Source organism: Xyrauchen texanus, chromosome 18, assembly GCF_025860055.1.
Source record: "Xyrauchen texanus isolate HMW12.3.18 chromosome 18, RBS_HiC_50CHRs, whole genome shotgun sequence".
Classification (NCBI taxonomy): domain Eukaryota; kingdom Metazoa; phylum Chordata; class Actinopteri; order Cypriniformes; family Catostomidae; genus Xyrauchen; species Xyrauchen texanus.
In genome coordinates, this window is record NC_068293.1 from 19,970,970 (window position 1) to 19,986,143 (window position 15,174).

The 15,174-nt window shown below is 37.9% G+C and overlaps 1 protein-coding gene across 1 annotated transcript in view; it reads left to right on the forward strand.

The window, feature by feature from the left end:
* LOC127658974 (DNA repair protein REV1-like) overlaps window positions 1-15,174 on the forward strand; it is a 49,171-nt gene that overhangs the window by 16,749 nt on the left and 17,248 nt on the right. The window contains exons 2-13 of the mRNA XM_052148563.1: window positions 2,516-2,582; window positions 5,915-6,047; window positions 7,185-7,353; window positions 7,632-7,892; window positions 9,538-10,250; window positions 10,364-10,468; window positions 10,987-11,103; window positions 11,193-11,319; window positions 11,450-11,578; window positions 13,438-13,592; window positions 14,560-14,679; window positions 14,793-15,013. Of these exons, the coding sequence (XP_052004523.1) occupies window positions 2,526-2,582; window positions 5,915-6,047; window positions 7,185-7,353; window positions 7,632-7,892; window positions 9,538-10,250; window positions 10,364-10,468; window positions 10,987-11,103; window positions 11,193-11,319; window positions 11,450-11,578; window positions 13,438-13,592; window positions 14,560-14,679; window positions 14,793-15,013 (2,307 nt within the window). The 5' untranslated portion in view covers window positions 2,516-2,525. The remainder of the gene's footprint in view (window positions 1-2,515; window positions 2,583-5,914; window positions 6,048-7,184; window positions 7,354-7,631; window positions 7,893-9,537; window positions 10,251-10,363; window positions 10,469-10,986; window positions 11,104-11,192; window positions 11,320-11,449; window positions 11,579-13,437; window positions 13,593-14,559; window positions 14,680-14,792; window positions 15,014-15,174) is intronic.

Genomic DNA, 15,174 nt, shown 5'->3' on the forward strand with positions numbered 1-15,174 from the left:
ATGGCAAAAAAGGATACGGGGAATGTCTCCTATTTTCTGCATTTATTGTGTAATTTAGAACAAAATTGAGCTGTATTTTTGGGAATGGGAGCTGATCACATGGATATGGCTACTGAGGGTCATGGTCATAGCGCCACCAACTGGAAACAGGAAGCGTGACCCTTACAAAAGGCTTTGAAATGGTTCTCTTACATTACATTACACAATTTTTAACAATAAGGTCAAAACACAGCTGATGTAAAATAATGAATGGATTCTTGATATCTTGAAAAGTGTTATCAAGGCGACAGATGATATTCTATGATGATGTAGTGTATTTGACAAATCAGCCATATGTATAATGATGCTTATGACATGAATGTGGCTATGGTGGGTAGGGCTGCAACTAATGATTATTTTGATAATCGATTAATCTAACGATTATTAGAATTATTATTCGACTATTCGGCAATTATTGCAATGATTAATCATTAGTTCTTAACCGATTATTCAGCTTGTGTCCCGGCTTAAAAGGTTGTATTAAACATGCTTCCTAACAATAAAGAGGAAAAAAAATTTCTTTTAAAAATACCTCTAAATGACATTCACTGAATTACTTTATTAAGTTTAATTCAGTAAAGAAATTCACTGTAAAAAAAACTATTGTATTTTTTGTCTTGTTTTCCATTTAAAGTAGTCTACAAATTTTTAAAACAAGATACATTGACTTGAGAAGCAACATATAAAGGTATCTAGAGAATGTATCTTAAATATAAGTGCATTTTGTTTATACATATATTTTTTCACTTGGTTATACTTCTGCGAGTGCAGTAAAGACAAAATATTCTTCTATTTAAGATCTATTCTCTAAAATCAAGTCTAAATATCTTATATGCTGTTTCTCAGGTGAATGCATCTTTTATTAAAGATTTTTAGATCTTTTAAATTTTTAATTCTGCAATATAGCTGCTAAAGAAATGTACATTGTTTTAAATGAGTTTGTTTTTATTGGAAAACAAGCCAAAACAAATCAAACATATTTTGTTGCCGTGTATAACTGGGTGAAGACTACCGCTCTCACCATTCTGTTCACTTCAATCCATCTTTAACTCACCAAAAAAATTAACTCTCTCTTATTAATAAAGCTGTGTATTGCTTTGTATTTCGACATGATAAGAAATGTACAGTTACATATTTTATGATTCAATAAGTCGCATGCCTTTGTGTTGTAATCTAGCTTTAGCAAGTGCGGGGTCGAGTGACGAGCGTCCCCGTGGCGGAGTGTGTATCAGCCAGATGCAGTTTCAATCTCTCCCCCTTAGAATGGGACATTCGCACAACACATAGAAGAGGCACTGACTGCACAGAGAAATGCCAGAGTCTGAGTTTGTAGTTAATTACAAGACCTGCTTCTGTTTTATGTGAACTTTAATAAAGCTATAGAGCATTAAAACTGCATTTAAGATGTAACACCGGGGTGTTTCCTTTAAAGAGCTCCGACTCCACTTATTCCACAACGAGAGTGCTTCTGTATTTACTTATTGGTTTTTTGTATAATTTCCTCATACTTTGCAATCTACATAAGATGAAGCTGTTTGGAAGGTTTAGAGTGCATCTGGACTGTGATCTGTGTAATTCCTCCTCTCCTCAGTCAGACGTGAACTGCAGTGCTGCTCTCTCGAGTCATCATTACAGTTTAATGTGATCTCATGTTATGCTAAATGAGATAAAACAACTATTCGACAATGACATTTTAACGTCGACTAATCATTTCAGCCCTAATGGTGGGTCACGGTCATAGGGCCTCTTGCTGGCAACAATGTTGTTGATGTTCAAGGGTATTCCAAAACTTGCCATAATTACACATTTATTTAATTTGCCAGACACATCAAAGTTGTTAATGATTATGTCTGGGCAGAAGGTAAGACATGGTGTCTTACTTGTTTACTTGACCAAATGCATGTGTCCATCATGCATAGTTTTCCGAAAGTTACCGGGTGGAAATGAACCCATGGTGCTTGGGCCCGTCATCACTGCTTGCAGCTATATTTGGTCATTACTGCTGGAACGGCCTCTATTGATGAACTTCATGTCATCATGTGCCATTCTTTAATTACTACGGTGATTAAGAATACATTACAAAGTGAAAAAAGTATATAATATAACGTTGGTAATGCACCTTAAACTATACAAGCATCAAAATTACATCCCATAAAGCCTGAAACGTGGTTACCGTATTTTTTACAGCGAAATTCTGTCAAACACAGCTGCCAGTTTTTCACCGTAAATTTAACAGGATTTATTTTTACGTTGTAGCTTTTCAGATAGAGATTCATTTTAATAAAGATGGCTGTCACTCAACTGCTAATTGAAGTGGTAGCACTTGTATTTGTCTGCTTGCTTACTTTGAGTGTGTAAGCATGTGAAAGTGTTTGTATGAGAACGGATGTATCCACCTTCCTGTTTTCATGTGTCCTGTTTTCAGTCACTTGCATGTGTGGATTTCTGACCCGTTTCACTGATCATTTTCTTTCAGGTCCCTCAGTATGAGTCGAGATGGATGGAGAAAGAAAGCCAGTGATGATGATGGATGGGGAGGAAGGGTAAGAAGCTATCTTTCTTTATTGTTACACAATTCTCAGGAATTCTCAGGAGCACTCTGTGGTCAAATATTTTTGTATATAGGCAATTTAACTGTATAATTTATCATTGTACAATCGATTTCCTACTGATTTGCATTAGTGTTTTGGAAGCAAATTAACAAAATGTACTACAATGAAGGCTTGGCTTTTAATATTCATGAGCCAAGCCATAACCATTGAAAGGTTATGGAACAACATTACTATGACCTAATTAATGTACAAAGGCCTCTGCATTGTCTTTATTTCAAATACAAATATTTTGTCCATTTAGTTATTTATTTGGTAAGTAGCTGTACAATAAGCAGGATAATGTAGAGTCATCTTGTCTTAATTGCTAAATAAACTGCAACTGTGTGATCAGGATTTGAAGGGGTCATTTATTTCACTGTAAACCCTAATAAGGTTGCAGATATCAAAACATTTTAGGCAGACAATTACCTTCAATTTTTAATGTTTCTAAACTCCAAGTTTAAATTAATTGAAATCTCATATTTTGTACTAAACGGGCATCGTGGAGGCAGTGAGTGAGAGTTCTTGTATATACATTTTCTAGACAGCATTAAATTAAATGACTAACAGATGTACAGGTGCCCTCTGCTCAGGTGTGCTACAATACGTACGAAATACCACAGCAGGAGTGCTATTGTGCCGATATTAATATATTAGTTTATAAACTTATTTTGATGGCACTTTAAATTTAACTGTGTCTGAACTTAAAATTACCATGCAATCTCAATTTAAATACTTCAAGCATTTAGCATAGCAATTGCTCAATGAGTAAAGCATTATAGAACAATCCTATCTTTGACCTGAGCTCAAGCTCCACGATTCACCGTAATGTTAACCTCCAAAATAACAGAAACTCTTATAAATAACACAGCAAAACATTAAACCGTAACAAATCAAATGCAAGTCTTCCTCCTTCACATTTATCTTGCACAAAGTCACATTATATAACAGTACATTTTACCATTTACTCTCCCTGTTTAGTGCCATACAAAGCATACTGGAAATTTGAAATCTCCTGCCCAGTTTTAAAAAAGAAAATGTTATCCCAACAAAAATAATGATGTTGTCCAAACCCAAATATATTAAGTAAAGCTTGAAATGAAGAAGAACAATGAATGCCCAATAGCCTACTTAAATTTTTTTTTTTATTCTAAAGAAAGCGTTAGTTAAACTTAATATCAAAGACTGGGACATTTGTCATGCCATGCACCCAAAAGTATGGAACATTTCCATAAGGTATTCTTGAAATTGTATCAAAGATTTGGAGTGAGGCTCCATAGCAGGTAATGGTGAGGCTTCATCTGATTTACCATGTTGTCTTTTAAAGGAATAGTTCACCCAAAAATGAAAATGATCTCATCATTTACTCACCCTCATGCCATCCCAGATGTGTATGACTTACTTTCTTGCTAAATAAACTGCCCATATGACTCCAGTGGTTTAATCCATATTTTCAGAAGCTATATGTTAATTATGGATGAGAAACAGATCAATATTTAAGTCCTTTTGCACTATAAATCTCTATTTTAATTCTTCGTGCATATCACCACTTACTTGGCAGAAGTGAATTTATAGTAAAAAGGACTAAAATATGAAATTGTTTCTCACCCACACCTATCATATCATCTCTGAACACACAGATTTAACCTTTGCAGTAATATGGATTACTGTTATGCTGAATTCATGTGCATTTTGGAGCTTCAAAATGTGGGTACCCATTCAACTGCGTTGTATGGACCAACAGAGCTGAGATATTCTTCTAAAAATCTTCATATGTGTTGAAGATATTATGTGTACACCTGAGGGATGGCATACATTTTGAGAGACTTTTCATTTTGGCATAAACTACAACTGCAAAAACTAAATGTTGATTCACTGGTATTGTAACCCACTTTTCCTCATAACCATGGAACCCAAGGCAAGTGGTTACCCGTGTGTGTGTGTGTGTGTGTGTGTGAGCGTGTATTTATCACTTTGTGGGGACCAAATGTCCCCATAAGGATAGTAAAACCCGAAATGTTTGACCTTGTGGGGACATTTTGTCGGTCCCCATGAGGAAAACAGCTTATAAATCATACTAAATTATGTTTTTTGAAAATGTAAAAAAATGCAGAAAGTTTTCTGTGAGGGTTAGGTTTAGGGGTAGGGTTGTGTTTAGGGGATAGAATATAAAGTTTGTACTGTATAAAAACCATTATGTCTATGGAAAGTCCCCATAAAACATGGAAACACAACGTGTGTGTGTGTGTGTGTGTGTGTGTGTGTGTGTGTGTGTGTGTGTGTGTGTGTGTGTGTGTGTGTGTGTGTGACTACTGAAATCTAGACAGGTTTTTATTTGTAATACACCAGTGAGTAATTCCAATTTTCCACACTGGTGGCCAGCATCTCTGGTCTGCCACCACAGTCTGAAAGCAGCAAGCCTTTTGAGAGATTTGATTGGCTCCAATATCCTCATGTTCCTCAGCATTAGCTGAACCACATATATTACTCTGCATTTACCGTTTAAATTGCAGTCACTATTTTTTTTCTTATTAGTTTGTCTTATGAGTGTTTTGACGCCAAATATCAGGAAAGGGTAGAGTTTGTGTAATTTATTGGTTTTTATTGTTTAATGATTTGTGATTGTTAATCATAATTAAAGACCCCAGATCCCATGTATGCTTGTGATTGTTGGCAGTGCATGTTCGATATAACGATTATTTTGTGCCGAATTTAAAGTTTACTAAAACGGAGCAGTCTTTGCCTTCAGGTCTTTGTTTCCTCAAATTTCAGTCTGTATTAATTAGGTTCAGGGGAATTTCCTCTCAGTACAGGTAGCGCGAGTTAGCATTGTAGAGTATTTTTTGTGTGTGTGTGTGTGTGTGTGTGTGTGTGTGTGTGTGTGTGTGTGTGTGTGTGTGTGTGTGTGTGTGTGTGTGTGTGTGTGTGTGTGACTGTTTATTGGTTCAGGCTCAACTCCTGAATTCTAGCGTTCCATCCGTTGCCATGGAGACAGAGTCGCCGCACCAGCAGGGCAGACTTGCACCTCCAGACTCATTGAATGTCTGAGGCGTAATCAAATGCTTGTCAGCCAGACACTGCACATTTTTCTTTGTGTGTGGGGGTCTATTTTCTTGTCTGCTCATTTTGTTTCTGAGGGATTTTCTATTAGAATTATAATCTACTGTATAAGTGTGAGTGTCCCATCTGTGCTCTCTAATTTGATCTTTCTTTGACTGTCTAAATGCGAATGGAGCATTTCCTTTTATGAACATTGCTTGTGTTTTTGTTATATGTGTGTTTAGGGTGGTTACATGGCTGCAAAAATGTCCAAGCTTGAGGAGCAGTTTCAGAAGGATGCCCCGAGAGAGAAGCAGAAAGATGGAACATCGTCCTGTATCTTCAGTGGTGTGGCCATCTACGTCAACGGATACACAGGTCAGACTTCTCTCCCCATATCCCTACCATCACCTACATATGCTCCAGTTACAAATGTGAAGATGCAGACAAGCATTCTTCACAAAATGAACATTAGTGTTAAAATAATGTTCTGGGCTCAGTACAAGTTAAGCTCAATCGAAAGTGTTTGTGGCATAATGTTGATTTACCACAAAAAATGTATTTTGACTCGTCCCTCCTTGAAAAAAAAAAGAGCAAAAATGGTTACAGTGAGGCAATTTTTTAATGTTGAAATACTCACTGTTTCAAAAGTATAGTCACGACATAAACAATATGTGTGTTAACATGATTTTAGTGTGATGAAATCACTTACCTTTTCTCTTTAACGTTATAGACAATTTAACATCTTCGTTACCATGACAATATAATGTCAACAAACCCTAAAATGACTGTAAAAATTACAATTTAAACAACTTTACAGCTCAAATAAACAAGTTTTAATAGAAGAATTAATATATGCTTTTATAAAATTAGAAGCTTCACATTTCTGTTTAACCCTCCAAAAATTGGCCATATTCACTTTCAGTTTCCCCATTCCCTTCCATTCTAACTGCTCCATTGTAAGTGCCTTACTGTAACCTCGATTTTTGCTTTATTTTTTAAAGAAAAAAAGGAACGAGTCGAAATGAATTTTTGTGGTATTCAACATTATGCCACAAATACTGTCGATTGAGCTTAACTTGTATTGAACCCAGAACATCACTTTAAAGGGATAGTTCCCCCAAAAAACAGATCTGTAATTATTCAACTTTCTTCTGAGAAACACAAAAGGAGATGTTAGGGACTGATAGCCTCAATCACCTTATACTTTTGTTTTTCCATGCAATGAAAGTGAATGTTAACTGAGGCTGTCGGTCTTCCTAACATCTCTTTACAAGAAAGTAAGTCATACAGGGTTGAAACAACATTAGTAATCGAGTGAACTATCCCTTTAATGTTAATGTATTATTTGTAGTCATATTATAGAACAGATGTATGCACTTTAAAAAATGCTTTCTTTCTTAATTAGAATGCTATATTAGAGAGTGGCTGGAAATTATCAAAAAGTGATGAGTGCTAACCGCTGTGCCTCTGACGTGTTTTTTTAATCTTGTATGTGTGTGTTTGTATGTACAGATCCCAGTGCAGATGAGCTGCGCAGGCTGATGATGCTGCATGGTGGGCAGTTCCATGTCTATTACTCGCGCTCCAAAACCACACATGTCATTGCCACTAACCTGCCCAACCGCAAAATACAGGATCTCAGAGGAGAGAAAGTAGTGCGGCCAGAGTGGATTTTAGACAGGTGAGGGCGTGTTATAAAAACAAAATATCACTTGTATGTGTGGTGTTTTATTTTGTTGTGTTTTTGGGCATTTTGCCATTTTATTCTAGAGATTTTAGAGAGGATACAGGAAATTATGGGAGAGACAGAGGGGGAATGCAGTCACGACATGATGCAGGCCGGTTCCAACCTGCATCTACCACACGAGCACCACAGAACCACATGTTTGAAGCACATGCACTACATATGAGATCATGGCTCCAACATGCTAATATTTTTGCCTTTTGTGTTTATTGCAGTATAAAGGCAGGACGCCAGCTTTCTTACGTGCAGTATCAGCTGTATGCAAAGCAGAAAGGCCTGAGCTTTACCACTGTGTGTGCAAGAGGAGTGCAGGATCTATCATCCAGCTGTGTCCCACCCAAACCCAGTCCAAGTAACCCCCAATCAGACAGCATCCAGACTCAGCCCAGCCACACTCAAACCCACTCTAAAGAAGTCCTCAGTAACCACCCTAATAACTTCACTGAGCAAACCAATCAACTGCTGGATGTCAGAATGTGAGTATGCTTTATAAAAGGGGATCTCTACTGGATTTTCAGGTCTGTTCTGTTAGGGTGAAAAACAATGCTAAATGCAAATACTAAAATGCAATGTTATTCCTAACATGCAACTAACTATATAATCGTCCAATGTTAGGATGGCAAGATAAATAAGCTTATCAACTTTTAAGGCCCCTGCACACTCTCTGCAAAGTGCTTCTTCATTCTTTGATCAGAGTAAAAAAGGCTGAACAACGCCATACTGTTTGTGAAAGTTTAGACAGCTGCCATGCTGCTGGTAGAGGTGTTTAGAGGTCATTTAAATATTAGGACACTTGAGACTAAATGTAAATCATCAACTAATTTGACATTAAAACGTGTTATCAGTGAAGTCATGCTTCTTTCTAGTTGAATTCACACAAGGTCAGTAAAAGATGCTGTTTTAACTACTCTGTGGTGATTTAAAGAAATATATATGCTGTAGATAATGTGTAATTTGTCATGTTTACCATTTGGCATGTATGATGCTAAAGCGATAACATGCTATACGCGGCCATAATATGCACCGATTACACTCTTCTATAGTAATTTATGATCTCACTGATCTTTGGGCAGATGTGTGAAATGGCTTTTTTGCTTCAATCAACACATGAGTGAAACAGCATATCTAACAATAGATTGAATGGGCACTTAAAAGAGAGTATCTGAGTAGATTTGATTCCTTTTGAAGATTAATAAAACAAAAAAAAAACAAATGAAATGTTCTTGGAAAAGCTCTCTACGCAAGTGATCGTACAGATGTAGAGTAGGTACGTTTCACCAGCTCACTTTTATCTCTACACACTGGTGTGATCCTGTTGATTGAGCTTAACTGACTAAATGGGAATTAGTTGTCGGCCTCAATGTAGGTAGAGCTCCAGATCACACCTATAGATGATGCGGACCAGTGGCAGTAAGGTGTTTAGCAGCCGATAAGACGTGTTTCTGAAACTTTGCTTTGGCGAGCTTTAAGAATCACCGAAACAAACTAAAACACATTGTTTTGGACAGATTTTCTTCTAAACAAGGTAACACCTGTTTGTTCTTTGAGTTTGTATGAAGTGTGCAGGGGCCTTTCAACTACAGATGAAAAGGCTTTCCATATCTTTTTGTTGTTGGGTGCATATGCAAAATATGTAATGCATAGGGCAGCCACATAAAGGAGTGCATTGAATCATCCCAAAGGATGTTGAAAGCTAGGCATCCAATCAAACTATTGTATTTTTGCACATTTTCACCTGTCACATAGCTAATACAAATACAGTATTTGTTCCATGTGTTAGGCTTCTACTATTGTTTATGCATTCACAACATTTTTAATTTTCTTGTTAGGCTAATCATTTTGTATATTTTTGCTTCATGGGAAAAATGTCTGGTTTCAATTATATTTTTTATCATACAAAAGTACTGTGTTGGGTCTTTACTTGATGTTCCATGTAAAATCTGAAGCATGACTAGTTGAGAACCACTGCTTTTATAGGTTGTCATATTTTATACATGTGTGGTATCAGTTCCTATTTGTTTAATCAAGATGGATAGCTGCAAAACATTGTGCATATTCAAAACATTGTGCATATTCATATTAATGTTGTTTCTTCCTGTCCTCTCTCTTTTTGTCTGGCAGAAATGGCTTGTGTAGCATTATCTCTGAGGAAGATGCACGTAGCTCTGGAGTTAATGGGATTCATGGTGGAGATCATGATGACAATGCGGGTGCCCTTTTTCCAAGAATCTCGAAAGACCCTTTGTTAACCAATGGTTATGTACATCCTTTTAATGGTGCCTTAAAGCCTCAGGACTTGGCTCCTTTGGTAGAACATCCCCTTCAAGTTGTTGACACAGGGTCCCATCAGTCTCACCTCCCACTGGCAGGACACAGTGACACAGATCAGCTGAACTGCTCCTCTTCTGGTTCAAAAGCAGATCAGAGACCCATTATCTCAATGTCCAGTCCTATAAAGAAGCCTATTACTCCCAATATGCAAAAGGACCTTCAACCAAAACCAACATCCTATCCGGGAACTTTAGCGGCCCCTGAGAAGGCTAATCATCTGCAGGATCAGACTGGCAGAGGTCGACTAAACGGGAGTTACCATATGAGACCTTACTCCACCCTTGTAGACTCTAGTAACCAATCAGGAAGGTCGGCTGTCCAGGGAACTGAGGCTGGAATAATATCAGAGTTCTATTCTCATTCGAGGCTGCATCATATCTCCACGTGGCGGAATGAGTTCTCAGAGTATGTGAATGCCCTGCAGAGCAGGCGACAAGCAGCAAAGGGAGCCATTTTCTCTGGAAAAGATAAACTAAAGAAGCTCAGAGCTAATTGCAGTGCAGGTAGCATGTTGATATCTGTATTAATAATATGATAATCTTTATATAATAAGTGTTTGTGTTTGATGTGGTAATTTTGGCCAGCTTTTTGCATAAAATCCCTTTCTTTGGTCCAGGTTCCTCAATGCCTGCTCCTCAGGTGCATCAGTCCTGTATTCTGCATGTGGATATGGACTGCTTCTTTGTGTCAGTGGGAATCAGACACCGACCAGATCTCATAGGTACCTTTCAAGACCCAATGAAATGTCTTGACGAGCAATGTTTTCTTCCCTGTGTTGAATGTTTATTTTTCAAACTGGAAGTTTTGGGTGGGATGTATTAAAGGGCTCGATCCTTTGTTTTTAAATGTCCTTTAGGCTTTAGATATTTCACAGCAGTGACTCGTGATTTGCTAATTCAGTAGCAGGAGTTATTTGGGAGAGGAACATTCACAGTTATAGGAAGCATTTGATTGGATAACAATTTGTGTAGTGCACGATGAGTCTTCAATACCTTTGGTCTATTTTCCTGGAAGAGAAAGACTGTAATTGTATCTGTATATACAGTACAGTATCTGCCAAATGTTAATTTTATATGCTTTTAAGAGTACACTAGCATATGGATGGCCTTAAAGCTGAAAGACACAAATTTTGAAATCATGGGGTCTTTCAATCACACAACTGCAGCTTGTTGACTTTGAGAGCACACTTAGACACTTGTTGGATACCTGAGCATTATTGATGGTCAATTTGTACTCCAGGGAAACCAGTTGCGGTAACAAGTAACCGTGGTTCAAGCCGTGTTGCACAGCGACCTGGTGCTAATCCTCAACTTGAGTTTCAGTACTATCAGCGGAAACAGAAACAGTACAGAATAGGTGAGCCCTGTATTTTGCAACAGACTCCTTACAAGATCATAAAACGTACAGTGTGAATTTAGTGACTATTATGATTTCTTCTTACTTAGGAAAGACAGACTGTGATCTTGAGATGACCCTATCTCCACAGTGTGAGGAGGCTCCCAGCAATGGAGTGTGTCAGGACCAGACCTCCATGTCTATGGCAGAGATTGCCTCCTGCAGTTATGAGGCTAGGTAATTGTTATAACCCTGCCCAGCCTGTTTCATCCTGTTCATTAACATGTGCACATCCAACATTTACTGCCCTTAAGCATTGTTTGGTCTCTTGCAACAATGGCTAAACTGATGTTTCTTTCTTCTACAGGCAGGCTGGTGTGCGAAATGGCATGTTTTTTGGCCGGGCTAAGCAGCTTTGTCCTGATCTACAGTCAGTACCATATGACTTTCAGGCATATAAAGAGGTGGCACTGACAATGTATGAGACACTGGCCAGGTACAGTTATACAGAGTTCAAATGTTAAAACTTTTGCAGAGCCTGAAATTTGGCACAGGATGGCAGGGATAGCACACCATTTTGATAATTCCAGCAAGTTCTGCATTCATAATGCACACGTTTATTCATTATAACATGTGCATGAGAATTATTAAATGAATACACACAGATGAACAAACCAAATCAATACTTCTATTGATTTCAGAATTTAATTCCAGAATCTGTGCAAGTAAATCGATGCTACCACATGCTTCTCTCTCTATCACGTGCATCAGAGTTAGCTGCTCTTTAAACGCATTTTGAGTGTAGTGTGGGGACTCTTGAGTCTCACTTTTTACACTGTAATGAAAACGCTTACTTGCATATTTGTGGGACTTCTGTTAAAGACGGACGCTGCTGGGTGAAACCAATATGAACTTGTTAGTTCAACATGCATATGGCAACGTGCTTAAACTTATGTTGCTGTTTATTATCAACAAAGCAATCTTAAGTGCAAGTGTGTGATATTGGAGTGATCTAGTTTTGCCACGTCACATCGTGCAACTTGCTCATATGGCCCGCTTGATAATAACCGTTCAATCTGACATACCTGTACAGGTGTTTTCTCTGCCACATGAATCAGTCAATTTAATAATATAAGTAATCATATACACAAATAATATGCATTGTGTATTCAAAATTCATCTTATGATCTATCTTTTCATGTTCATATTATTATCTATCTTCAAGTATAAAACGTCATAGTTAATGTAGCAGCAAGGTCTCAGGATTTCATCTGCTGCCATTTTCAATACATTTTGTCAACTTTACACTGCCCATTAATTCAATAATATCACTAGTGAGTATTAACTTATACGGTTAACTACCTGTTTAAGTTATTGTTAATAGTCTGTTTTTGTAAGGATCTGCCAAGGACATCAATGTAATTCAGCACTTTATTGCAACATGTCTTCCTGGGAAACAAGTTACTGAAGAGAAGGGCCATAATGTGGGTTGTATACTTTAGAAATCGTTCCATCTGAACAAAACTGGAGTTTAAGGTGAAAGTTAGTGGAAATTGTAGGATGTTTTTTATTTCAAGTTTTACTCCCCCACAAAGTGCATGAATCTCTCCCACATGAAACATCTAAGGAATCCCCCAAAATTTTTTATTTAGGGCCCTATTTTGTTATACTCTTTCTTGATTGTTAAAGGATTAGTTCACCCAAAAATGAAAATTCTCTCATAATTTACTCACTCTCATGCCATCCCAGAAGTTTATGATGGTCTTTCCTCAGCAGAACACAAATTACGATTTTTAGAAGAATATTTTAGCTCTGTAGATCCATACAATGCAAGTGAATGGGTGCCAACTTTTTGAAGCTCCAAAAGTACATATAGCCATCTTAAAAATAATCCATATGATTCCAGTGGTCTAATTAATGTCTTCTAAAACAAAGCGCTATGTATGTCTATATGTGTTTATGCACTTGCAAAAGAGAGGCAGTTTGAACTCCACCGTCATCAACGTACAAACCTCAAGCTGGCCGGAAGTGAATATTTTTTGTAACTATTTCTTACACACACCCAGCGTTTCGCTTCAGAAGACATTAATTGACCCACTGGAGTCGAATGGATTACTTTTATGATGGCTATATGAACGTTTTGGAGCTTCAAAAAGTTGGCACCCATTAACTTGCATTGTATGGACCTACAGATCTGAAATAGTCTTCTAAAAATCATAATTTGTGTTCTGCAGAAGAAAGACTGATGAATGTATGATGAGAGAATTTTCATTTTTGGATGACCATTCCTTTGACTAACTGCATTCATGAACCGACTGATTTTAGCATTCTCTGCCTTTCTTTTCTTGTCTGAAGTTACACTCACAGCATTGAGGCACTGAGTTGTGACGAGGCATTAGTGGATGCCACTGCTCTTTTGACTGAGCTGCGGGTCACTCCTGATGACCTGGCAGGGGCCATCCGGGCAGATGTGAAGGAGAAAACTGGTTGCTCTGCCTCAGTTGGAATGGGTGAGTGACATCTTTCTTTTTGAATAAGCTTTAAAGCTGAAGTGTGTGATTTTCTGCATCACTAGGGCTACTGAACGGAATTAAAAAAATATGTATTGTTTTCGAACAGTCGTGCGAATAAAGAAGGACCCCGCCTGCTGTTGTTCAAACAAATAGTCTCGCTCCCAACTCATGTCATTGGTTGATTCAATGTTGTTTGTGTGGCTTTACGGGTCAATCAAAACAAACAGTGGACTTTTTATAGTGATACAGAGACTAGGTGCTTGCAGTTTTTATGAAAATTAACCCACTCCACACTATACCTCAACAGCCTTTTCCCCAAATTGCCTTTGGGGATACATATATATATATATATATATATACTGGTCCCTGCTCCATGTGTTTTGAAGGATGTTCTGCCTCTCCTCATCAGAGTAGTGGCTTCTGCATTTATATATTGCAGGGTCATTGGCTGCAAAGCTTGAGCCTTCTGACACAGTGAGTGTCACATCTTGACTGTCTTGGGAGGGCCCTTCACCTATTATTTCCCTCTTTTCTCCTTCTAACTCTTTCTCCTCCTCAACTGCCTGACTTCTCTCTCCTGTCTCCTCTGTTGAATTTAACATATTAATAATAATAATAATAATAATAATAATAATAATAATAATAATGATAATAAAATAGGTCTAAATAACTGACCAATAATTTATTGGTCAGTTATTTAGACTTGTTTTATTATTATTATAATACTGGCAATAACTGACCATAATACCTTCAGAGCCGAGAAATTAATCTAAAAATCTTAATTTTCATGCAGAAGACAGAAAGTCATACATCTTTGATGGCATGAGGATGAGTAAATGATGAGAGAATTTTCATTTTGGGGTGAACAATCCAGAAAAGTTATGAAACTTCATTGGTCAAAAAGTATAGGAACCCTTTGTTATAATGCATTCTTTTTTCTAACTTGCCTTTTGCTTGTCTTCAGGTTCCAACATCCTTCTAGCTCGAATGGCAACCCGGAAGGCCAAGCCAAATGGACAGTGCCTCCTCAGATCAGAGGAGGTGGATGATTTCATCAGGGATCAACCTGTCTCCAGTTTGCCTGGTGAGAATAGTGCATGTTGCATGTTTAAATCCTCTGTATTCAGAGTTTTACAGTCGATTGTAATGTTGTGTTTGTGTGCATGTGGGCCTGTGCTTCTTTGTGCCTCTGTGCAGGTGTGGGCCGCTCAATGAGCTCCAAACTGGCCTCCCTCGGAGTGAGCACTTGTGGAGACCTACAGCATCTGTCCATGTCTCTGCTGCAGAAGGAGTTTGGGCCACGGACAGGGCAGACACTCTTCCGCTTTTGCAGGGGGCTGGATGACAGGCCTGTGCGCAGTGAGAAGGAGAGGAAGTCTGTGTCTGCCGAGATGAACTACAACATTCGATTCGCACAGGTTTCGTGTACAAGTTTAAACCTAGTTCGCTTTTGATTTCGGTCACTTACATCACGTCGCTTGCGCTTACGGGAAAACTGTTTTTCTCTGATTTCTTAACTCCTATTGGATCACGCCAATTCAGATTCAACTGAATTGAGCTAATGGCGTTCGCGTCTACT